The sequence below is a fragment of the Cnephaeus nilssonii genome (genome assembly GCF_951640355.1).
Source record: "Cnephaeus nilssonii genome assembly, chromosome: 1".
In the NCBI taxonomy this organism is placed as follows: Eukaryota; Metazoa; Chordata; class Mammalia; order Chiroptera; family Vespertilionidae; genus Cnephaeus; species Cnephaeus nilssonii.
The window spans coordinates 73,584,674-73,612,110 of NC_137072.1; the positions used below are offsets into that span (position 1 = coordinate 73,584,674).

The 27,437-nt window shown below is 38.2% G+C and overlaps 1 protein-coding gene across 1 annotated transcript in view; it reads right to left on the bottom strand.

Annotated features, from left to right (window-relative positions):
• Nucleotides 1-9,703: 9,703 nt before the first annotated feature.
• The window catches only part of NPFFR2 (neuropeptide FF receptor 2), a gene marked incomplete at its 3' end in the record, with an annotated part of 83,811 nt that continues 66,077 nt past the window's right edge, over nucleotides 9,704-27,437 (bottom strand). Inside the window, exons 3-5 of the mRNA XM_079772845.1 lie at nucleotides 22,118-22,452; nucleotides 15,155-15,254; nucleotides 9,704-10,460 (exon numbers count right to left, since the gene is read on the bottom strand). Of these exons, the coding sequence (XP_079628971.1) occupies nucleotides 9,704-10,460; nucleotides 15,155-15,254; nucleotides 22,118-22,445 (1,185 nt within the window). The 5' untranslated portion in view covers nucleotides 22,446-22,452. The remainder of the gene's footprint in view (nucleotides 10,461-15,154; nucleotides 15,255-22,117; nucleotides 22,453-27,437) is intronic.

A 27,437-nucleotide genomic window follows, 5' to 3' on the forward strand; every position in this document is an offset into this window, starting at 1 on the left:
AACCACAGTAAGACATTTTCACACATCAAGTAAGAAATTTTCTGCTTCCCTACCTCTTCTCCATCCTGAATATGCCAATCAATATCTTCTTACCTGATCTTGGAGAGCCATGCATAGCAGCTGGCTGGTGTGGGAGATGAAAGGATAATTCAAGAGACAGATCACGCTTCCTTTGACTGCTGTAGGTTTCTTAGCTTTGGGTGCACATGAGCTGGGAGGGAAGCAGTTAAATGTAAGAGGGTTTTTAAACTATACTTTATTAGACTAAAATGTTAATACCTAGAAAAATAGGTTTTTATTAACTGGGAATGACTAGAGATGTTGTGGGACCTACTAGAGATGCTCTCAGAGGATGGAAAAGAATGAGTTTGCAGGTCTCTGGGTAAAACAATCAGAATTCTTTTATTTGAGCTCAGCTCATTGATTAAACATACAGGTTGGGGCAAAAATAGGTTTACAGTTATTTGTATGGGAAATAAATGATAATACAAGAATAAACTCTGTTTTTCATACTCACAACTGAATTCTTGTATTATTATTATTGTACTAGAGGCCCGATGCATGAAATTGATACAAGGGGCTTGGCCCTCACAGCCCTGACTGCCTTGCACCCCCACAGCCCCACCCATTGGTCGTTCTGGAAGGTCATCCGGAAGGTTGTTCTGCGGTCTGGTATAATTAACATATTAGCTCTTTATTATATAGGATTATTTTTCCATACTCACAACTATAAACCTATTTTTGCCCCTCCCTGTATTTCACTTTTGTTTCACTGTCATCAATTGGTATAGACTATGGTGATCAGCTATATAACTAAATACATTGCATACTTCAATTGGAAAGGGTTTTAACTGATGTTGGCTGTGCAAAGGCAGCAAGTGCATTTTTACTTAATCAAATCTACTCTGCAAGAAGGGCCAAAGCAAGCAAAATGCTGTGACTAAATGTATCCATGCTTTATTCTGAAAAGATGTGAAAAGGAAGAAAAGGAAAGGAAGAGAAACATGAAAATAGTAAAAGAAAAAAATGTAATAAAAGACCATACACACTAGGAAGACCTATATGTCTTAGCTGGGTATAGAAGACCATTCAAATCTGGTTCCCACTTCCTTTCTCATACTAATACTAATTTCTTCTTCTTCCTGTAATTTTCTGCCATAATTAATTTCTCCCTCTGTGTGAACACATCAGTCCTATGTCCAACTCATTGCTTAGCCGAAATGGCTTCTCCTGCAACTGTTTATGCCTCTGCTACTTCTGCCTTTAGTATAAATTAAATGGCACCCCTTCAGTGAAAATGTCCTTATCTCCTTCAGGCAGGGTTAGACATTCTGGATTCTGCCTTCTCTGAGTTATTCTTTGTCTAGTTCACGGTAGATGCACTTCCCATCCTGCAGTACAGCTGTTTGCCAGCATGCTCATCTTCCCCACTGAGTTGCTTGGACACAGCTCTGTATCTTATTTACTTTTTAAATCTCCAGAATCTGGTATAGTTCTTCACACATATTAGGTGATCACAAGTGTCTGTTTAGTTAATTAATTAACAATGATCTTTGAGCAGCTGACTAATGACAGGATAAAGAAGAAATCACACTGCTCTTATATGTCATCCTTAGGTACCAAATTCCATTTAATTGTTATTTTTTTTCAAGGACTCTCAACAACAGGAATGAAGAGTGGGATTCCCAGCCCAGGATTATTAGACCATGGCACTGAACTTTTCTCCTGCTGTCCTTCCCAGGACCCGCAGCACCGGGCTTCTTCCAGGCAGCTCAGCCTCAAGATGAAGCAGCACTTTAGTAAGGACATGACATTCTAGGTAATTCACTGTCTCCATGAGAAGGGTGATCAAAAGGCCAAGATGCAGAAATAACTGCTGATGAAGTGACCTCAGTGCATAACCTGCTCTGCGAGTTACTCTTCAATTATGGGAACACATGCTCTATGCAAAACCTTAATAATAGTCAAGGAAACCCTTAGTTTTCTAAAATTTCTTTTTAGAGGAAGGTTTCAACTTTTTCCTCTTCCTGTTCTGTCCTTCCTCATCTATACAATTTCTTTTACTCTTCTTCTTCAAAAAAAAATCTAACGGATTCAAGGTGCTTTGGTTCAGACATTCAGGTTTGTAAACTACACCAATTTCGATGATTTTTGAGATTGCATCAAGTTTTATGGGAGTTGCAAGGCTAGTATTTGAACTCATAGTTTCACTACAATATATATTTTTTTACCCTTAACATCATATCACTGAGATACTTTCACTAACATTTCCCTTACTTAACCTATTTCATTCCACTTTTTTTGTGTGTGCTGTGGATTATGGTGACTGATATTTCTTTTTATATTGCAGTGAATGTTTACACAAGAGTCTGACATTTAAAACCATCCATTCTTCCACACACCACTGCATTTATTTGGAATAACAAAATACTTGACCAACATTAAATAATGTTAGTAAATTTTATTATTATATATCATATGATAGCATGTTTGAATTAATTGTCTATTTCTTAAATTTGGTCTTATCTTGTTTTACTTACTGCTGAATGATTTTCTAATTTTATGAATTTGCAATGTTTTTCCTTAAAGAGACTAAGTTTTGTTTTTACCATTTTAGATTCCAGAATTAGAGTAATTTATGTGTAGATTTATTCCTGGTAGTTTGATAAAATTGTATTTCCATGTATTAAAATGTTTCCACAATAGTGTGTTTGCTAGAGTAATAAAAATTCATAGAGATGTGTTGTAATTGTCCAAGCTTCCTTAAAATTGTCTTCATAAAGCATACATTAGAATATTTATCTAATGACATATATACTTCCTATAATTTATGAGCTGCACCATGCCAATGGAATTCACTCATTCCAAAAGTAATCATCTGAACATGTAAAAAAGCATTTTCTTTAGAGAACTATAGTTCTTTAGAGACCTATAATCATTTTCTTTAGAGAACTATAATTTAATAACTAAAAAGGTAAAAACAGATGTTTGAATATTACAAGATGAGATGTACTCTAACAGAAACATGATTGATTTTAAGCACTTAAGACAGAACATTTACTTATGTTCCATTAAGCCTATTTAAGGCTTTTAAATATTGATAGACTTAATGCACTATCTTTGCTCTAATCTCTCTGGTCTTTGGGCATATATAGTAAAGTTGTTACAGACTTATGCACATACAAACTCAAGTATCTTGTAATTATTTGCAACTTATACTGAAGTAGCCACAATTTTTTATGTGTATCAGATACTGTTAGTCTCTATCTAAAATGCAATAAAAGTGTAATTTCTTGTTCATCAATAAGGAAAATGAGTCAAAGAAAAATTTAGTAAATTTCCCATTGTTATTCAACTAGCAAGATACAGATTTAAAATTCCAATGCTTCAAACTCCAGTTTCTGCTCTTGATCTACACTGAACTGCCTCGAATGAGCATCAATGTTATTTTTATTTTAGGATATTGCTTACCAGCAAACAAAAATTCTTAAAAGGATATTTTAAAATAAATTGGTTATTTCTAGGGGTTTTGTCATTAGACACTCCATAATTTAAATATTGGTTTCAAAATTATTTGGGGGGGGGGTGACTTCATTTGGACTTTCTGGCCTTCATTTTTCTTATATGTAAAATGTAGGTAATATATACTTTGCAATTATTTGAAAATTAAATGCAGTAGTGAATATAAAGTACTTATTGTACTTCTTGTCACAGAGTAAGGTCTTAATACAAGGTAACTATCACCTCAGATTGGTCTTTTAGATTTCCCATAAACAACATAGGAGGATTTTGGAGTATCTTCTTCTATTATATCTTATTAAGCATTTATACTAGTAATATATTAGTTTAAAATAAGTAACCCTCATAGAAGAGTATTTTCTTAAATACCATCACTAGACTAAAAATCAACTAAGATAACATAGTTTATTAATTACTTAGAACATGCTATTTAGTGGGATTCAGACTGTCTAAATGGGTTGAATTGGGATCTTTGAAATGACAACAGGATATTGTATGGTTTGCTTAAGAATTTTTCTCTCTGAAAAGTCAAAAGAATCTCAGTCTAGGTTGCTTTGCTCACTGGCTATCAATTTAAATATTACCACCCTAATCACTGTTACCATTCTTCCAAAATGTCTCATACTTCCTCCCTCAAAATAATTATCCTCTGAAAGGAGGGAGGTAAGACCATGTACACTGGTCTCCTGACATTAATTACAGGAGGGGGCCAGATGCACCTGCACTACCATTACCGCTGGCTTTGTGAAAAATCACATTTCCATTTCTATTCAATTTCTCTATTTTATAATTCCATTATGATAACTGACTCCTGAGTTTGTCCTCATTGGTTACATAGCTGAGAGAAACACTGGGCAATGTGTGGATAAATGCCTATTTAATAAAAAGTACTATTTACATGCTGTATAGTAAATTATTATTTACCATCTTCATTGCCCATTAAAGGAACATAATCCTTAAGAGGGTTGATACCAAGTTATAAACTTGAGAAAGTTATGTGTCATAGGCATGTATTATGTGTGCCTGCTCAGCATTAACATCCATTTCCACTTTTCTAGTAGTAATGTCACACTTTTTTGGTGGGGGTATGTGTGTAGTGAAGGGCACTCATTTCCAGGCTCTGCGTTTTGTGTGGCAATAGTCGCACACAAGATTGGGAATGAAGCTGTCAATGTTTTTATATATATATATATATATATATATATATATATATATATATATATATATATTTTTTTTTTTTTTTTCACAGAGAGGAAGGAAAAGGGATAGAGAGCCAGAAACATCGATGAGAGAGAGACATCGACCAGCCGCCTCCTGCACACCCCCCACCGGGGGATGTGCCCGCAACCAATGTACATGCCCCTGACCGGAATCGAACCTGGGACCTTCCAGTCCGCAGACCGACGCTCTATCCACTGAGCCAAACCGGTTTCGGCGAAGCTGTCAATGTTTAATCTCACCAGACAAAAATGCTTTATCACAAGAAGAGTATGAACTTGGATCCAATATGGTAAGATCTAATTCTCAGATTTATATTAAAACTGAAAGGAGTTTTAGGAATAAAATAGGCAGGTTTTGGGAGTTTTAAAAACGAGGAGGGTCCATGGGGGAGCAATACGCAGATGGAGACTTGAAGACGCCAGGGTGCTTATCTTACTTGTACAGAGGATGGAGAAATGCCGCAGGCAGATGGAAACATTTCTGGCCTGAGCAATTACCACAGCCATAAACCAAGGACAGGCAGGGGTGTCTCGGGCCTGAGCAATTAAAGTGACCATAAGCTAGACCAAAAGGAGCCCTGACCTGAGCAGCTGGGAGAGCTGTAAGACGAGGCTTTCTCTGCCAGCACAACTGGGAGAAAACCACAAGATAAGTCAGCAGTGACTCCAACCTAAACAGATAAGATGACCAGACGAGGAGAGTGCGGACGTGGGGGTCCTGGGAGCTGATTCCAGAGCTAAGGTCCCACGGCAGGAAAGGAGGGTCTCCAGCCTATCGAATGCCTCAAGACAAAGAAAGCAGTGGTCCCCTTCTTAGGGCCCCTCTGTCCGTCCAGGAGGAACAGAGTCTTAGGATTAGGAACTTAGAGGGCACCTTTCTTAGGTGGCCCCTCTGCGCCTCGGCACCAAGAGGAACAGAGTTTTAAGCTTAGAATTTAGAATTAAGGTTTTAGAGGTCATATTTGCTTGCAATAAAGTTTCTGTACTTTTCACCTACCACCTTTTATCTGTAGCTTCATTCTTTGAATCCATTTGGACAAGAACCTGGGAAAGAAATTACCCTGCTCAATAAAACCACCTGTATCAAAACTATTTCGGAAAGATACAGTGTTCTATTTTTATTAAAATTTCCAAGTTTTTAAGGTATGAGTCTGGTACTGTCAGAATCCAGCTGGCTGCTATAAGAAAATTATGTGCCTGAGAATTCAGTGAACGTGGAAAAATCAGTGGCAAGAAATAGACATATTTTAGCCAACATCCTTTGAGCTCCTGGATCAAGTCACACCTGTGTTGCCTACCATTGGATATTCGGGTAATATGAGACAACCAATTCCCTGCTTAAGTTTTAAGCACAGCTTCTAGTTCATTTGCAACATAAGGAGATCTAACTAATACAGAACTATATTGGTAGAAATGAGGTGTTGCAGGTGACTCATTTAGCTAAGGAATGGGAGAATGGAAAGAGACTATTGCTAAAAGCCGAAGAACCTTGACTTGAGAACTATGACTTTGCTTACTACACATGGGATTGTAAGATTGTAACTGATAAAAAACATCTCCAAATAAATGAAGAGCTGAGGTTGTTAAAGCACTAATGTAATTCTTTCTGATTTTCTGTCATTTCTTCACTCTCTTTGACAGAAGTAAAATACTATATAGAAAAACATGATCTAATAAGTGTGTTTCTAAATGAAATGTCTAGTCTGAAATTAGTTATGTATTATTCATCATTATATTGTCTCCCCTGCAATTTTGATGAGAAAACACATAATTTCTTTCCTTTTCCCGACAACTCCGCTGCTTGCTGGTGTTTATAAGAGGAATTGAGAGGCTAAAAAAAGTTTGATGCAGAACATCCAAGGATGTAAAAGTACAATCGGATGCAAGGGCACAGGCTTTGAACTACATGGGGACCTGTGTCCCACTCACAGCTTACTCAGAATTTGTCTACACAATTTTAGATAACTTACTTGCTGTCTCGGAATTCTAGTTCTCATACCTATAAAATGGGAATGAACAATACAAATGTCTATAAAATTTCTGGCATATAAGGCTCAAAAAAATTGAGTTCTTGTTATTGTTGCTATTATGATCCACATTGTAGGTCATCTAAAGACCAGTAAGGCTTAACTCTTCATACCCTTGACAAATTTATTTTATAGTTGCAAGGAAACGACAGAACAATTACAATATAATTGAGGTTATCATGCAAGAGGTGCACAATGCTCAAGGGAGGGAGTGAATGCCCTTGAGGAACGTATATTCCAGTTGCCAGGAGAAGACAGAATAATGACCATACAGCTGAGGTTTTCATACACAAGAGGCTCACAATGCTTAGAAGAGGAAGTACACATCTCTGATTATAAGAATAAAAACAGACTTTCTGAGAGGTAGTGTTTTAATAGGCCTTGGACAAAGGGTAGACAGGCAGATAGGGGAATGAAGCAGAGGATAAATCATAAATGAAAAAAATACCACAATCTAAGCTGACCATCTTGGTTTGACTGGAGTTTAGAAAACAATTTGTGGTATAGATGCAACCAGGAAACAAGAGCCAGGCCTAGGTGAGCCTTGAGTGTCCATGAGTGCTTTATCAGGCAGAGAGCTTCTTAAGGTGTTTTTACAAAGAACACATACACATTCACCCTCTTTTTCAGAAAGATGACTCTGCCAATTATAGAAAGAATTGAAAGACAAAGCTGAAAGCCAAGATGGGACTCAGTGATGAGTTTTGTCACTGATGGGAAACAGGTAATGAGGAATTGGAGGTGATAAAATGTAACTAGTTAACAGATAAGGGTATGGGACTTAGTTATGATGATTTTCAGGAACTGGTAGAATGTGAGCATGCCCATCAGAAAGTGATAGTTTCTAACAAAATAATATTCAATGTCTCAGTACACAAACTTGGACATTGTAAATAGTATTTCAGTAAATGAGGGCAGAGTTGAAACTATAGTTGGACCTGGTTAATTTACACATGTTAACTGCTCTCCCTGCCAAGCAGCCCTTATTCTCACAATATATTGTACATTGCTTCCTTGTCAAGCAGGAGGAGCTAACTCCAAGGTCACAAGGACAAGTTATGGGTTTATTGTGCGGAAGAAGGGCCTTTAAGAAAGTCGCGACCATCTGCTCATGCCTAAAAGCCTGGTTGCACAAGGTGTTATCTGAGACAGAAGAAACACACCGTTTCTTCCTCAGTTCCCTGAAAGAGCCTCTCCCCTACTCATTAGCTACATAAAAACTCCCTACTTTTGCCTTTTGGGGAAGACAAATTTCAGAGATCTTGCTCTCCACTCCTCTTGCTCTGGCCAAATCAAATAAACCGTTCTGTCTCCCAGCACTGGTATTTCAGTGTATGGTTTTAACTGCACACTAGGCACATGAACCTGAATTTGGAAGATTGCACAACAAAACTTCATAAAGTTTCCCTCCCTCACTGCAGGAAATAGCACTTGCATATTCAAATATCACTAATCTTAATTCAATTAAAAACTCAACAATTATTTTCTCAAAGGCCTATAATGTTGAAAAGCTTTTAGACTGAACTACATAAATGACTTGAAAAACACAATAGTTCCAAGACCAGAGATTTATTTTTATTTGCCAGACTGTTATTTTATAATTCCCAATTTTCTAGGGACTTTATATCCCCCTAAAAGCTAGCATTTACAACTATCATCAACATAATTATTATAACACAGGGGAATACAGGGGGTTGCAATTCTCTTTATAACAGTAGTCCCAATTTACTAAACCAGTAGGAGTGCTGGATTTAAATGTGCTCAGTAGAAAATTTGGAATAATTGGTTTGACTCTGTACAGACTTTATAGGAGTCTTAGATGATTTTTTAAATATATTTTTATTGATTTCAGAGAGGAAGGGAGAGGGGAGAGAGAGATAGAAACATCAATGATGAAAGAGAATCATTGATTGGCTGCCTTCTCCATGCCCCCTACTGGGGATTTAGCTGGCAACCCCGGGCATGTGCCCTTGGCCAGAATCGAACCTGGGACCCTTCAGTCCACAGGCTGACACTCTATCCACTGAGCCAAACTAGCTAGGGCCTTAGAGGATTTTGAGTGTCCCCGATAAAGCACTTCAAAAGAGAGCTGCCATTATTCTGCCAACTGCTCCACTTAGAGATTTGCTTTTTTGTGTCACATATTCTATTAACAAGGGGATTAAATTGGGTCCTGAATCACCTCTGTAAGAAACATGGACTCAGGTAGGGCATAAACCTCATTTATAAAAATATCAAAAAACCGACAGTAACTCTTATGGAACAATGCTATGATTTTACCAACTATAACTATATTCTTTAAAAGAAAAAAAATAAATTTTTAAATACAAGTAAATACAATATCCCTCTATTTGCAATTATAGTTCTCATTTCTAAGAAAGATAAGTACATTTTAAAAGCACAAAGAGACAATTTTTAATCTAAAATTTCAAATAGAAAAGCAAAGGGAGACTTGACAAAATGTACTCTCATGCAAAGAACTACCAATTTATCACCATATGGGAACTCTGGGTGTGTGCATGCACGCACACATATGCATTCATGTGTGCATGTATCAATAGACATAATACACATGCCTGTCTCATACACAAATAGTTAAGTTGAAAAGGTCAAGCTTTGCAATATGTTTCTAGAAAATAGATTTATCCAGGCAAATATATTCGTCATTTGACATATTTTACATGCTGCAAGATTGGTTATGAACATAAAACCATTTTGTTTACTTTTTTTTTTTTCCAGAGAGGGCTTTCTCTACATGTTTTCTTTGGAACATTATTAGAAACAACTGAAGTACAAAACTATAGGTAGCAATAGCATTTCAATATATAACACAGTAGAGTTGAAATCACCACCCCAGCTCTTTTTAAAATCTCATTGCTATTGGTAGCTCCTCCTCATTCTTCCATCAATTTCTGTTTGGGGTTATCCACACTGTTTCTAAAGAAAATTTTCCTCATGCGTGTCTTGAATTGTAGGTTCGTGGGCTAACTGATGAGATGTATTTATGACAACATTGTTTTCAGCTCGTAGGGCAAAGGCTGCCTTGGACTGTGCTCTTTTTTGGCAGAACTGGAGGTGAAAAGCATCTTCAAAACCCCGGCGAAAGTTCTCATTGAAGAAACCATAAATGATGGGGTTGATGCTGCTGTTGCAAAAGGCCAGCCAGTGTGCAAAAGGGTAGATGTAGATGTTGATGACCTGTAGTTCATTTGGAGACAGTTCAGTGTAGTCTGAGAGCATCATCAGAGTCCACAAGGGCAGCCAGGAGAGAATAAAAAGTAGGGCCACAATCAGGAGCATCTTAATGACCTTCTGCTTCTTCTTGGACACCACATGCCACTGCTTCTGGTTATGCTTGCCTGTGTGAGGCACTGGCACCTTGAAGAGTGAAATTCCAATCCTCCCATACATGATGACAATGAGGGACAGAGGAGCCAGGTAGATATTAGCAAATAGCACAGTGGTGTAGATCTTCCTCATTTCCTTATTTGGCCAGTCTTCCCGGCACCAGTAGACTGGCATGGTTTTATTCTCAGAGTTGAGTTTCACTCGGTAATATTTGTCTTCTTGTACATGTAACATTATTGCAGATGGGGAAATAATGGCAATGGCCAGGACCCAGATGATCACAATAATGACAACTGCTGTCTTGATAGAGAGCTTTGGTTTAAAAGGGTAGACAACACTCCGAAACCTGTAATTAAAGGCAAATATCAGTTGAGGCAGTGCCTCATAACTTCTGACTTGTGAATTACATTTAAGTAATTCCCACATGCTTCTCAAAAACATAGAAAGTTACCATTAGTAATAGAAAGGCATGCATTGCCATTTTCTGTAATTGATATGAAATACATTTCAATTGAAAATATAAATAAGTGGAATATATCAGACACTATTATTAATAAAAGTAATAGTGGTAACTATTATGTATTGAGCATGAATATGTAATACTCTCTTCCATTCTTTTCCATTGATTTGCATGAATTATCTCTTTAAGCGTCATCATTTAAAATGGGAAAACAGGCTTAGAAAAGGTAAAGATATTGCCCATAATTACACATAATTGTTACACAAGTAGTTTACCTCCAAAGCCCTATTCTTCAACTCTTCTTCTTCATGCCCTTCTGTGGCCCTCTCCCATGTTAACTGTATGCTTGGCCATGTAACTTGCCTTGGCCAATGGGACATTGGCAAGCATGACATAAACAGAAGCTTTTTATGCCCTTGTATATTGGGGCTTGTCCTTTTGGAATGCTTCCTCTTGAAAGCCAGCTACCGGGTTGTAAAGAAGCTTGAATTAGATGAGAGACTGTGTGGAGAAAGAGCCTGGGGCATGAGAGGCTGGTCATCCGGAATGATCCAGCCCCAGTTTAGCTCCCAGGGTAATGCTGCAGCAGAAGTGATTTCAGCTACAGCACACTGAGGAGAACCACAAGAGGCAATCAACCAATCTACAGAATCATGAATAATACTAAAGAATTATTGTTTTAAGCCACTATGTGTTTTGGTGGTTTGCTTCGCAGCTATGAAAGTCGAGTTTCTATTATGAATTCTGATTATGCACCTTCCCAAAGGTCTATGTCCTCTGGTGAACATAAAAATTCAGCATCAGTACTTAGAGTGAGTCTGACTCATTTTACTGTTATTTTGTTCTTATGATTCTTCATGTTACTATTACTGATACTCATTGTGTTAATTATAAAATAATCATACCATTATGCAATTGTATAACATTTTATAGTTTTCAAGTTACTATCACTCATTTAATCTTCTTTGGTTTTTGTGTTGACTCTATACAACATAAATGTTATGAAAATTATTACTTTCCAGATCTGCACTTAAGAAAACAGAGCTTTTACATGGTTCAGCGGCAACTCAAATTAATTTATCTGACATAACTTCATGTAATGAATAGTCAGCTTGAGCTTTGACTGCTCTGTTGTCCTTTAGAACTACTTCATCACATGCATAAGGTCTTCTGTCTTAACCTCCAAGCTTTCTTCTAGTTTTCTGATCAGTGAATCCTCCCATTTACTCATCATTCAATTTCTGGTAACTTCATAGGCACAATTCTAGATATTTTGCTCTTTTTGTAAACCAACTATGAGAACCACAAATATTTTATTTATTTGTTCATTCAACAAATATATGCATCAGAAAGGCAAAGATGAATAATAAAGAGAATGCTCCCTGCCAGGAAATTAGTCAATGAAAATACTGTGTACTTTTCCTCATCTTGCTAGGGTTTGAACTTGGCCAGTGCATTAGTCAGGGTTCTCCAGGGAAACAGAACCAACAGGATGCATAGATATATTGAAAGATGTTTATTATAAGGAATTGACTCATGCAATTATGTAATTGAGAAGTCCCAAGATCTGCAGTTGGCAAAATGGGAAAATCAAGTCCGAAGGCCTGAGAAGCAGATGAACCATTGATGTAAGTGCCAGTCTGAAAGATAGCAGGCTCAAGAACCCAAAAGAACTGATGTTTCATTTTCAGTCTGAAGGCAGGAAAAGACTGATGTCCCAGATCAAAAATCAGGCTGAAGTTTTCTCTTACTTGTAGGAAGGTCAGTCTTTTTGTTCTATTCATGTCTTCAACTGATTGAATAAGGGCCAGCCACTACAGGGAGGGCAATCTTCTTTGCTCCATCGATTTACTCTATTCTTTTGATTCAATCTCATAAAAAATACTCTCAGTTCAAAGCACTGGTCATAAGGATGCTCAATAAACTTAGATGAACTCAGTGAGAACATTAACAAAGAGATAGGAAGCATAAAAATGGAGATAGAAAACATAAAAAAGAGAAAGTCAGAAATGAAGACTACAATAGCTGAAATAAAGAATATATTAGAGAAAATCAACAGTAGATTAGATGAAATAGAGTACATAATCAGCAATTTTGAAGACAAGGTAGTGGGAGAAACCTAATAAAAACAGCAGAAAACAAAAAGAATCAAATAGTGAGATAATTTAAGAAACTTCTGGAACAACATCCAGCATAACAATATTTACAGCATAGGGGTATAGGAAGAAGAGAGAGCAAGGGATTGAAAACCTATTTGAAGAAATAATGACTAAAAACTTTCCTAATCTACACAAGTCCAGGAAGCACAGAGAGTTTCAAACAAAATGAATGCAAAGAGGCCCACATCATAATTAAAATGTCAAAGGTTAAAGACAAAGAGAGATTCTTAAAAGCAGCAAAAGAAAAGCAGTTATTTAACTACAAGGAAGCTCTCTTAAGACTGTGAGCTGATTTTTTAACAGACACTTTGCAGGCCAGAGGGGATTAGCATGAAATATTCAAAATGATAAAAAGCAAGGAATTACAAAGAAGACTATTCTTCCCAGGAAGGCTAACATTTAGAATCAAAGGAGAGATAAAAAGCTTTAAAGACAAGAAAAAGCTACAGGAGTTCAGCACAACCAAACCAGTATTACAAGAAATTTTAAAGGCCCTGCTTTAAGAAAAAGAAAGATTAAAAATATGAAAACTAAAATAGCAATTACTAGATACCTATAATTACTTTAAATGTAAATGGATTAAATATTCTAATAAAAAATGTAGGGTGCCTGAGTGGATAAAAAAACAAGACTCAGACATATGCCGCCTATGAGAGATCTACTAGATTGAAAGACACATACAGACTGAAAGTAAAAGAATGGAAAAAGATATTTTATACAAATGGAAATGAATAAAAGCTGGTGTAGCAGTACTTATATCAGACAAAAAAGACTTTAAAGTAAGGACAATAACAAGAGACAGAGAAGGACATGTCACAATGAGAAAGGGATCAATCCAATAAGAGGATATAACCCTTGTAAACATCAATGCACACAATTCAGGAGCACTTAAATATATAAAACAAATATTGATAGACAAAAAGGAAAAGATTGACAGTAATCATAGAAGACTTTAACACCCCATTGACATCAAATGGTAGATCATTCAGACAGAAAGTCAATAAGGAAAGAGTGGCCTGATTTCATGGATTTAATTGATATTTTTAGACCATTTTACCCCAAAGAAGCAGAATATACATTTTTTCAAGCGCACATGAAACATTTTCCAGGATAGACAACATGTTAGGCTACAAAACAAGTGTCAACAAATTTAAAAAGATTGAAATCATATCAAGCATCTTCTCCAATCACAATGGTATGAAACTATATATATCAATTACAAGAAAACCTGAAAAATACACAAATACATGGAGTCTAAATAACATGCTACTAAACAATGAATGGGTTAACAACAGGATCAAGGAAAAAATCAAAAGATACCTTGAGACAAATAAAATCAAAACACATGACTCAATCTATAGGACACAACAAACGAAGTTCTAATAGGGAAATTCATAGCAATATAGGCCTACCTAAAGAAACAAAGAAAAAGCTTCAATAAACCATTTATCTTTATACCTAAAGAAACTAGAAAAGGAACAAACAAAGCCCAGAGTGAATAGAAAAAAGCAAATAAATATCAGAGCAGAAATAATCAAAATAGAGCCTAAAAGAAAACATATAAAAGAGCAATAAGCCCTTGTTGGTGTTGCTTAGTGGTTAGAGCATTGGCCTGCACACCAAAGGTTCCTGGGTTCAATTCCCAGTCAAAGGTACATACCTGGGCTGCGGGTTCGCTCCCACCTCTGGTCAAGCATGTGTGAGAGGCAACTAGCTGATGTGTCCCTCTGACATCAATGCTTCTCTCTCTCCCCCCCTCCCTCTCTCTTTCTCTCCCCCTCTCTCTCTCTTTCTCTCTCCCCCTCTTCTTCTCCCCCTTCCCTTCTACTCTCTCTGAAAAACAATGAAAAAAATATCCTCAGGTGAGGGGGGAAAAATAGATCAATGAAACCAAGAGCTAATTTCTTGAATTAGAAAAATTAAGATAAATACAATTAATAAATCTTTAGCTTCTTTAGTGTGAGGGTGTGATAGTCAATATGTATTTCATTCAGAAAAAAGAGTATGCAAAAAAGTAATAATAATTTAGTCTGATAGTAATAGGACATAGTAAATTTAGAAACTTAATGTAAAAAAATATCTTTGGTATAGAATGGTTAGTATATGTTTAAATTTATTCTCTCTACCTGTAAACCAAATAAACTAGATCTACATAATAAGTTCTTAGAAAATTATTAAAACAGTGTAAATAATGATGGAAACAATATATTAATATTAAAAATAGAATCTATCAAGTTCTTATGTCAATAATTATACTACATTTTATGTTTTTTGATCTGTGTGTGTGTATGTGTGTGTATTCTCTTTATACACATTCTATTATATACATAACCCATTTAATAGGTTATACACTTCTCCAGTTAGGTGGTTTAGTTGCAGACATGCACATTTTTCTGGATTCAGGTTGTGGTGCTGACTTACCTATCCACTGCTATTGCAACCAACGTGAAGACAGAAGCCGCAACGGATATTCCCTGAACCAAACCACTGATTTTGCACATTGTGCTTCCAAATGGCCATCCTGAAAGGAGAAAGGAACAGTTTAGTCTTGAAAAAAACATCATTTTTTACAATTTCACTGAAAATATAAACAGAAAGGCATAAAATCAAGACTGATGTAACTTTTCTAAATGGTATCCATGGAACAATTAATGTTTCCCATTATTTTTATTAGTATCTTCAGAGCTCTGTTTTTTGTGTTTTGTTTTTTATTCAGCATACTAACAATATCAAAACATTCTAGGCATGATCACCTACAAGCCCAGTCGCCCCCAACTGCCCTCCCCTGCTGGCCTGGTCACCCCCAACTACCCTCCCCTGCAGGCCTGGTCACCCCTAACTGCCCTCCCCTGCCAGTCTGGTTGCCCCCAACTGCCCTCCCCTGCAGGCCTGGTCACCCCTAACTGCCCTCCCCTGCCAGTCTGGTTGCCCCCAACTGCCCTCCCCTGCAGGCCTGGTCACCCCTAACTACCCTCCCCTGCTAGCCTGATCGCCCACAACTGCCCTATCCTGCCGGCCATCTTGTGGCGGCCATCTTGTGACCACATGGGGATGGTCATCTTGTGTGAGGGTGTGATGGTCAATTTGCATAGTACCTCTTTATTATATAGGATGCCCTATAAATGAATAAAAAAGGGAGAAATTCATTTTCTAATTTGGAAATGTACCCTATAAATTATGAGGAGCTACAGGAAAAATAAAATTAATTTTTATCTATAATAATAAAAGCATAATATGCTAATTAGACTGGACAGCTGAACGACCTTCTGGATAGATTTTGTGCATTGGGCCTCTAGTTTATATATAATGTAATGATACATATTAACACAGAGGTACTTTGTTATGTGATAAATGTTTGTGCCATCCCCAATTATATACTTAAGCTTTAAACCCCAAAGTGATATTTGGAGATTCAACCTTTTACAAGTAATTAGGTTTATTTTTTCCATTTTATTTATTTATTTTCCCTTTTTTATTAAATGTATTGGGATGGCATTGGGGTGACATTGGTTAATGTGATCATACATGTATCAGGTGTGGGTTTCTATTAGATATTGATAAGGCCATGAGGGTTTTGCTCACATGATAGGATTTATAAGAAGAGGAAGAAAGAAAGAGCTCTCTCCACATGCTCTGAGGAAAGGCCCTGTGAACACACAGCAAGAGGGTAGCTACCTACAAACCAGGAAAAGTACTCTCACTAAGAACCAAACCATGCTGGCACCCTGATCTTGAACTTCAAACCTCCAGAATGGTGAGAAAATAAAATTCTGCTGGTTAAGCCCTGTCTATGGCATTTTGTTATAGCAGCAAGAGCCGACTAAGATATCCTTTCAGAATAAAGAGCACACTGCATGAACAAAAGTAGTCTCTTTGAATTCCTTCTTAAGTGAACTTCAGCTACCAGAATGTTTATAAAAGAAATTATAAAATTATTATAGCAGTTTGATATTCTAAACACCCATCTGCTACTATAGGAAAGTATTTATTCTTTCACTAGCAGATATTCTAGTTTCCCAAATGATGAATGCTACATATTTCTCAAATTTTGAAAATTTATCTCTTAAAAATATCCTATAATTTATTTTAAAAGATATTCTTACCTAATCAAAAATATTACTAGTGACCTAAATAATCCACATATATCTTTAAAAACACACTTGTCATTCATCCAGACCATTTGCAATAGGAGCTTGAGTGACTCTACTGAGTAAACCAAAAGAGAGCATGTCTTCCCAGTCCTAAAATTTGGTTGTTTGCTTTAGTATTATTTTTTAAACAAAAAATGCAAAAGAGAAGGTGTACAGCCATTGGTTGAAAATTAAAGAATAAGCATACAATTTATCTCATCTCTATCCCCAAATCCACTGAAATGATAGCACTAGGACAAAAATAACATAAATCCATAGAAACTGAGATGGCAGATACTACTGAAAGTAGAGTTGGGCAAACAACATGATTGGCTGAATTATGTATAAATGGCTTTTTCTCAGGTGGGAAGAAGAATGGAGGTTACTCACTAAGGAGGTAGAAGCACAGTGGTTCTAGACTCTGTGTCACTAGATACAGGTGGAATGGGTATCCCAAAGATGCAGAATTAAATGAAAGCAAACACTCTGAATGCAATACTGTTGGCCCATTCAGTGTGGAGTGCAATGGTCAGTCAGCCTTGTATACTATGGCAGTAGATCAAATAATTTCCTTTTGGGAAAATGGCCCTTCCAAGAACAGGGACATGCAGATCTTAACAGTTGTGGCCCAGACTAATGAAGCTGAGGGTAGTCCTAACACGAACCCTCATACATGCAGAAGTTCAAGGCAGCACTATAGTGCTTCATTCTGAAACACAAGCAGCTAAGTAGCAGTTGACATTAGGGAAAAAGCAAATATAAGAAGAGTCTAAAACAAACTGTAAAAAAAGAGATTTAGGAAAAAACCAGTATGAGTCAGACAGATGGAAAAAAAAAAGAAAAGAAACAAACACAAATCATTATTAATAACCTTAAAGATATAACACATTTTATCCATGAAACATGTACATGAGAGTATAAGAAACACAGAATATAAAAGCAGATCAAAGATTTTAAAATATGATAACAGAAATGAAGAACTCAACATAAAGTCTGAAAGAGAAAGTTAAGAAAATCTTTGAAAAGTAGAACAATAAGGAGCAGAAAATGTAAGAAAAAAGATCTCAAATATCTGATTAACTGGAGTTGAAGAAAGTAAAATAATAAAGACTTCTATAAGAAAGTTCCCCAGGATATAACAGAATTCATTATTTTTTTTCTAAAAATAACCTAGTTTGTGTCCACCACAATAAATGAAAAATAAAAAAGACACTCCAAAGCATAACTGCCTGAAATTTAGAACACTGAAGATAAAGAAAAGCCCTGAGAACTTTCAGGAAGAACAACAACATAACAAATCATGAGCATAAATATCAAGAGTCAACCAGCATTTGGATTTTTCAGCAGTAATATCTGGTTTTGAAATAAAAATAGAGCAGTCTCTTTAAATACTTTGAAGGGGAAAAAATGTCCAACTTAGAATACTTTATATATCTAACTAGTCACATATGAGGGAAGAATAAAGGTATGTGCAGATCTACAAGATTTTAAACATTTTAATCTCAATTCACCCTCTCTCTGGAAGATAACAGAAATAAAAGGAGAACAAAGAAATGGCATCCAGACAACAGAGGATTGGGAAAGGTAAAGAGATTGTTAGGGTGTCAGTGAAGGGACATTGCAGAGCAGGAGCTGAGCTCCCTGCCTGGAAGGCACTGTGCCTTGATAGGAACAAAACATTGAAGAGTGTCTGGAGGGTATTTCCAGGAAAAAAAAAAAAAGATGCAATTTATGCATTATGTACCATGTTTGAAAGTACTGACAAGAAATCAACACTCCTGGATGTGTATTTGAAGATACATTACTACCAGGTACACACCCCAAATTAAACAAATCAAAATATGATGCCCTTGTTAAACCCAGGAAAACAAAAATCCTCATATATAAAAAGCCAGGGGCCATCACGACCAAAACAACCAGATAGACAACTGAACACAGGCTGCGTGGGGCAACCAGGCCAGCAGGGGGGTTAGTGAGGGACGACTGAACAGCAGGCTATGTGGGGTAACCAGGCTGGCATGGGGGGCAGTTGGGGCAACCAGGCCAGTAGGGGTTAGTTGGGGGCAACCAAGTTGGCAGGGGAGGCAGTTGGGGGTGACCAGGCCGGCAGGAGGGGGCAGTTGGGGCTACCAGGCCAGCAGGGGGGACAGTGAGGGGTGACCAGGCTGGCAGGGGGGACAGTTAGGGGAGACCAGGCAGGCAGGCAGATGAGCAGTTAGGAGTCAGTGGTCCCAGATTGTGAGAGAGATGTATGACTGCCAATTTAGGCCCGATCCGAGGGTTCCTAGATTGGAGAGGTGCAGACTGTGCTTAGGGGACCCGCCCCTCCCTGCACAAATTTTGTGCACTGGTCCTCTAGTTATCTTATAAGAGAAAAATTGCTATCATAGCACTCCCCTTGGCTCATCAGGGGTAAGATACATATAATAACAGGAATGTATAATCTGAATAGTGATTCAATAAAATCTACTATATATTGAGAGAGTAAGAGTAGGAAAGAGTGTGAACATATATTAGTGTGAATGTACACTTGTGGTTTTGTATGTATATGTGTGATTGCATTTGTACAGAATTTCAGCTACTCTTGTTGCTCCCCACTTCACACTCAATAGCATCTGACATGCAGTTTCTGTGGATTTATGTTCTTTTGCCCTAATGCTGTCATTTCAGGGGAGTCTGGTAAGGACAACTACCTCTTCTGGTAGAAGAGGATTATGAAAGTAAATTACATCTCTACAGTTTGAAGACAACACATTATAATGAAAACATATTAGTTAGAAATATGATAGTCATTACCAAAAATAAAGTCAAAATCGCTCAATGTCGCTGCCTTATAGAATGCAAATCAGAGGGAAGGAAGAGTAATGTATATGGAAAATTTTGAAATAATAATTTAATTATAGATATTTACAGAGGGAATATTGAGAGCATTTGTTATTTGTGACTAGGTTTCTTGAGAACAATAGTACTCATTTTTATCAATTCTTTTTGTCTAACACAGTACTTTGAAATTGAACATCCTTATTAAATATCATTATTTAATGATAAACATCACAAATACACAGAATCTATGAAGAAGAGGTGTTCTGAACTCCCACTCCAGAGAAAGGAAGGAAATAGTTGAATCCTGTAGAGAAATCTCTTATTCTTCAGTAAATTGATGTTGAATGTTATGAAAAGATAAGAACTATGATATGGCTCATGCTGCTCTAATTTTTTTTATATGTTCCTATTATTTCATTTTTTTCTTATATATTAGGAATATGAATATCTTGAATACAATTCATTAATTAGTAACAAATACTTGTTAAGCAGGTACTATGTATCAAAACTCTACTGGGAGTTGGAGATATACTGTTCTTATACTTTCAGAGTATATAATGTAGTGCAAAAAAAGTAGTAATGCAGGCCCAGAAATAACCTAGGGTAGTACCTATTACTTACTTATTTTGCACATGTAAATTACCACTGATGAAATGTCCACATTTTGAGAACTCATTGGGACTGCTGCTCCATCTTACATCAAAAACTGTTGGAAATCTCCCTAGCTAACCACAGAGGGTCTAAATATATATTTATACTAGTGGCCCGATGCACGAAATTTGTGCATGGGGGTGGTGTCCCTCAGCCCAGCCTGCACCCTCTCCAATCTGGGACCCCTCAGGGGATTGGGCCTAAACCAGCAGTGGGACATCCCTCTTGCAATCTGGGACTGCTGGCTCCTACCCACTCACCTGCCTGCCTGCCTGATTTCCCCTAACCACTCTGCCTGCTGGCCTGCTCACCTCCGCTGGCCTGATCACCCCCAACTGCCCCTCCCTGCTGGCCTGCTCAACCCAACTTCCCCCCCCACTGGCCTGATCACCCACAAATGCCGTTCTATCCTGGCCTGATCACCCATAACTGCCCTCCCCTCTTGGCCTCTAACCTCCTCTACCTCGGCCCCACCACCATGGCTTTGTCCAGAAGAACGTCCACAAGGTCTCCTGGAAGGTCTCCCAGTCTAATTAGCATATTATCCTTTTATTAGTATAGATTAGTATAGATAGAGGCCTGGTGCACGGCTGGGGTTGGCTGGTTTGCCCTGAAAGGTGTCCTGGATGAGGGTGGGGGTTCCCTTGGGGGATGGGGCGGCCTGAGCGAGGGGCCTATGGTGGTTTGCATGCCAGTCACGCCCCAATTGGGGCACGGGTCCCATTGGGGATGGTGCTGGCCTGGGCAAGGGGCTGGGGCAGTTTGTAGGCCAGCCATGCCCCCGTGGGGTGAGGGATCCCGCTGGGGGGATGTGGCCAGCCTGGGTGAGGGGCTGAGGGCTGTTTGCAGGCTGGCCACACCCCTTTCAGTGTGGCGGTCCCTGTTGGGGTGCCTGGACAGCGTTTGTGAGGGGCTGATGGCTGTTTGAAGCCTGGCCACGCCCCCCAGCGGGGACCCTCACCCCATGGGGGCATGGCCAGCCTGGGTAAGGGGCTGAGGGCCGTTTTCAGCATGGCCCCGCCCCCCAGTGGGGACCCAAACCCTGATAGTGGCGTGGCCAACCTAGGTGAGGGGCTGAGGGCCATTTGAAGGCACCTCCCACGGTGGCCATCCCGGGCAACCCAAGCCTCCCACACACTCAGGCCAGCTCCGTGGCCGCCGCCCACAGGTCTCTCCTTCAGTCACCGGCCAGGGCAGGTGGGAAGCTTGGCTTCCTCCATCACCGGGGGCAACCCAAGCCTCCCACCCACTCTGGCTGACTCTGTGGCTACCTCCATCTTTGTCCCGCTAATTTGCATATTCTCTTCTGATGGGCTGTGGGCGTTGTGGAGTGATGATCAATTACCATATTTCTCTCTTTTTAGTGTAGGTTAGGTTAAAGAGGATGCATTAATTGAAACCAGCCTGATCAGTTCCTTGAACTTTACAGTTCATAATATTCTCAATAATATTTCTACCATATTATGTTTGCTCTGAATTTTATTAAGCAAATTCAGTCTTTGGTAATATGTGCTAGATCTCACTCTCTGGTGACCTTCAGTGAACACTATAAGGTGAAGGGATTAAGATGTACAAATTGGCAGTTACAAAATAGTACAGCAAAGGGAATATAGCCAGTAACTTAGTAATCACTTTGTATGATGCAGAGTTGGTACTAGACTTATTGGGAGGATGACCTTGTAAGTTATATAAATGTCAATGAATGGATTACTGAGCCATGGCTGCAGGGAGATGGGACATTTTCTCATATCATAAGTGCACTCTATACAAGTCAACATACCTGCTATAATGTTGTCCAGAAGCGTGATAGGCATACAGAATATGCCAACTAGCAAATCGCTTATGGCCAGGTTCAAGATGAAGAGATTAGTGACTGTGTGCATATGTTTGTTCCTCATTACAATGAAGCAGACCACTGTATTTCCCACCATGCACAGGAAGAAGATCAGAAAGTAGGAAATAATGAAGACCGCTGCCACTTGCGCATGATGAAGATAGTAGTTCACATAGGTAATATTGATGTCTGAGTATAGATTAGGCTTTGTGTCATTGACACTCAGAATATAATGCCAGTTTTCTGAAAAGTTTGAGTCCCACTTTTCACTCATGATGGACCTGAACAAAGGAGAGACAGAAAAGTAAAAACATAATTAGAGTTTAAGAGGGATAATTTTAAATGATATAAAAGTGTGGAGGCTTTCTATAATAATCCATAAGTTTTACATGAAATTGAGCTATAAATAAGGTATTCAAAGTATTAAGATTTTAACCCAGGTCATTTTAAAAGTCCACTTGTGCCATAAGTAACACATTATTCTATTTTTATTTCCTCAATATACTCTATTAGAGGCCCGGTGCATGAAATTTGTGCACTGGGGGAGGAGGTCCCTCAGCCCAGCCTGCCCCCTCTAACAGTCCAGGAACCCTCAGGGGATGTCCTACTGACAGCTTAGGCCCGCTCCCTGTGGGGAGCGGGCCTAAGCCACAGTCTGGCCTCTCTCTGTGGGAGGCAACCGGCTGATCAGGGGAAGGTGCCACCCCCATCACTCTACTGCTGCTGCTGCTGCTGCTGCCAGCCGCCACAGCCACCAAGGTATTTTCATCAACACGAACTCCAGCCCCTTCATCACAAAAAAATGACAATTTTCTTTAGGCATTTTCAAGATGTGTCTTTCATAGGATATGACATTTCTTTCTTTCTTTCTTTTTTTTTTTATCCTCACCTGAGGATATTTTTCCATTGATTTTTAGAGAGCATGGAAGAGAAAGGGAAAGACAGAGAGAAACATCAATGTGAGAGAGACACTTCAATTTGTTGCCTCCTGCATGAGCCCTGACCTGGGCCCCAGTCAGGGAGGAGCCTGCAACCTAGGTACATGCCCTTGATCAGAATCAAACCCGAACCCTGCCGTCTGCAGGCCAAGGCTCTATCCACTGAGCCAAACTGGCTAGGGCAGGATATAACATTTCTTAGCCCCTCCAGCAGCAGACCTTCATTTTTTCCTCCAGGAGTGAGGTGGAAAAACCCTAGATCACCTTCTTGGATTCTAATTACCCAAGTTACCAAGAACATTGTGAGTGGCATACAGGAAGCTTAGCCAATGAGCTATAAGAAAAGGTGTTTCCTCGGCAGCTCACATGCAGAGGCAGGACTGCTGGCGCTCTGTCTCCCAGCATGGGCAGGCTCCCCCTGTGTGTTATGTCTCCATTCCGAGCCCGGCCACTGGGGCTGGGGGCAGGGCCCCCTGTGTGTTGTGTCTCCACTCTGGGCCCATCTGCACACACAGCCTCCTCCTGAGCCAGTCGTGACTGTTATGGCATCCTGGCTAATTTGCATATTACCTTTATATAGATAGATAGATAGATAGATAGATAGATAGATAGATAGATATCTCACGTCTTTATTATACCTTCCATACATTTAACAGTTTCAAGTGAAACTTTAGAAGGGAAACCTTCTAAAACTCTCCTTACTCTTGCCTCCAAATACCATAGCCTGCCCAAACCCACTTGTTCTTTTACAGCTAACTTATATGTCTCTAGCTTTCCTGGTAATTTGAACAAGATAAAGTGTGTACATTTTCGAAACTCCCACTGAAATAGCCTTCTTGTATGTTCATTATTTTGGTTTTACTCTGTTAATTTGAACATTCTTTTTATACACTTCTGAGTGCAAACATAGCCACCCTACTTTAAGTTTCTTAAAATAAGTCTAGGCTACTTGTCTTGGTTGCATTAAACATAATTCTATTCACATAGTATATATTCAATAAATATTTTTATTTAGAATTTATGTACCTCAACATAAACATTTCAATCCATCCTGTGTGTCAGAGGTCCCCAGCACTCCCAGGTTTGACGATTTACTAGAAGATTTAGCATATAGTGCATTTGAAGCTAAGTACTATGATAATAAAAGTTTACAAAGTAAAATCAGGATATAAAATGGCACATGGGGTAAAATCTGCAGGAAATCAGGCACAAGCTTCCAAGAGTCCTTTCTCAGTGGAGTCACAGGACATGCTGAATTCCTCCAGTCATCAGTTTGATGACTTATGTGAAGTGTTATCTACCAGAGAAGCTGGTTGCAGACTCAATGCCCAAGGTTTTTAGAAAGCATCAGTTGAGCACCTTCTTCCTAGCATGTCAAAATTCCAGACTCCCAGATGGCAAGAAGGTGTGCACCATGATGCATGTTGTTTGTACAAACAGATGAGGAATGGTGAGCTACTTATCATTTAAAGAAACTTTATATCAGTATAGGGGACTGTTTATGATTTAGTTTCCAGTCTCTAACCAAGTAGGCCAACCTTGCAAGTAGGGCTTTCTAAAGATAGCAATCTCAGGGCTGCTTGTTAACTCTGTTCTGAATACCTTGAAAATTGCACAGAGGGTTCTATGTGCCATAAATGAAAATGAATTTGATAGAATTATACAACTGAGCCCCCATATTCTCTCTTTTGGAGTAATTTCATGGACTCTTAATTGGTAAGGATAAATTCAAATGGGTCTCTACAGAAACATAATCAGACCCCAGTTTGCAGAAGATTAAGACATTCAGAGATCTCATTATCAATTGCATTTTTCAGTCTTTTAGCAAGCACACATTTATATCATCTTAGGGGAGCATCATTATTCTTGTAAATACAACATAAGAATTAAGATATGTATTATTTACTTCTGATACTTAACTTTGGATAGTTTTCTCTTTATACCTTAGGTTCAGGAAAGAGTAAACAATGTAAGTTACTATTATAAAATAAGTTAAAGCCTCTGATTGATATAAACATGTTAAAATTAATTGTACAGAGAAGGAAGTAAATTTTACTTTAGAAACATTGCACAATTGATTAAATATATTCATCAAGTCATTTAAAAAGGTTCAAATAAAAAGGTATAATTGAAGACAAACAGTAATTGAGATGACAAAGGATATCAAAAGACCTTTAAAGAGACAAGGTCATTATGAAAATGCTTTATTCCCACTTCTCATTGCATGGTTCAAATTGGTGGTCATTGAGGTAATAAAATATTATTCTTTTTAATATTAAAGAAAATGTAATAAGATAAATAATAATAACTTGTGTGGCCCAGGTGTATTAACTGAGGTCAAAGAGTTAATTGCTTGAAGGTGTTAAAGCAGCTGACTGGTAATCCATTTCTCCCATAATCATCAGGAGAATGCTCTCGGGGAGACAAAAGCAGACACACAATTCTGACCTGTGGACATAATACTTGAACCTCAAGGTGGAATAATGACATTTTCTAGGATAATGAGCCTTTTAAATATAACATTTTTAATAGGATATTACTGTATAAGTACTGTTTATAGTAAATAAATATAGTATCTGTGGATTTATGAGATGTGACTCTCTAGAAAATGTCATGTAAGCTGGGGTAGCAAATGGAGATTTTTCTTGGACTGAACACTCACTCTGCTGTGTTAGGTCAGACCACAGAACCTACTTGGAGACCTCATCTATTACTCTGAGCTGGAGAGTGAGCATCTAATGCAGGAAGAAGGTTTCTCTGGAGTCATCCTCAATGTTCCAGATCTCCTTTTACTAACTTTCTTAATTGCTTATGTCCTTGAAGTTATTAGTAAGGAATGTAAGTAAAGTAACTGAGATCTATGACTTTTTTTAAAAGTAACTCAGGTTTTACTAGTAATTATAAAATACAGTATGTACAGAAAATTAAATAATCATTAAATAATAAATATACAATCTAACATTTTAGTCTATCTCCTACTAATCTTTTTAATTTATGTTTTACAAAAATTCTCTGGAGACAAAAAATATTATTTTCAAGAAGATAACACATTCTATTAGGGTAAGAACTATTTCACTTAGAAAGTTCTTTCAGGAGTCGTCTTCATAGGAGAAGGAAATGACACTCACACTGCCTTACCCTCTAGAGCACAATGAGGATGAGTGGAAAACCAAAGATTAGTGAGTATTTTATTGACTTTAAATTCTTTGTTACCTTAAGTACGTTATTATCTTTGAGTATTTTAACATCTACTCTATACTGAACATTATTCTAATTGCTTATATGTGTCAACCCATTTAATCTTCCCATTATGAGATAACTATAATACTATCCCAATTTAAAATATAAGGAAAGTAAGACATTATGTAGCCTGACGCAGGCTCCACAGTTAAAAACTGGAAGAATTGGGAAACTTACAGAGAGGATTTCCTAAGAGTGTAAAGTTCAGCAACATAGCTGGAGGATGGGCAAATTGAGAGTTAGAAGCTAATCAGAATGAAGTCCCATGACATAAATGTGGCCAAAGAACTTCTAGAATCTATCATGTCTAATATTTAATTTTAAACTAACTTCTGTATTATATAAAAATGTACTCCCTGTGTATAACTGCAAATTGCCAGGTCTATTAACCATAACTGTCTTTGTGGGATATAATTTTCAAATATCAAAGAAGATGTTGTAATGTTTGGGTTAGTATAAGTCATAGAGTAAAGAACAATTTTAAAGGACAAGACAGGAATAGGAATGTGTCACATATATCCAGAGAATTTTTGGAGATACTATGGTAGAGGAGACAGGAGGATGCTGGATTTTCCTAAGCATGGGATAAAGATCATTTTATCCTATATAATCAAAGGGTAGTTGCCAATTGATCCTAATGGCAGAACAACCAGCCGCTAGACGCATACTTACCACCAGGGGGCAGATGCTCAACGCAGGAGCTGCCCCCTGGTGGTCAGTGCGCTTTCACAGGGGGAACTCCGCTCAGCCACAGGCAGGCTTACATATATATATGTATGTAATAATAAAAATAAAATTATATATTATTTTTATATAATACAGAGAGCAGCGGCTATGGCAGGAGCCTTTCTGCCTCCTCAGCAATGCTAAGGATGTCTGTCTGAGGCAACTGGACATCCCCTGAGGACTCCCAGGCTGCCAGAGTGCTGTCTGACTGCCAGCTTAGGCCCGATCCCCCAGGGGACGGGCCTAAGCCAGGAGGTGGACATCCCCTGAGGGGTTCTGTACTGCGAGAGGGCCCAGGACAGGCTGAGGGACCTCCGCCCCCTCCTGAGTGTACTGATTTTTGTGCACCGGGCCTCTAGTTT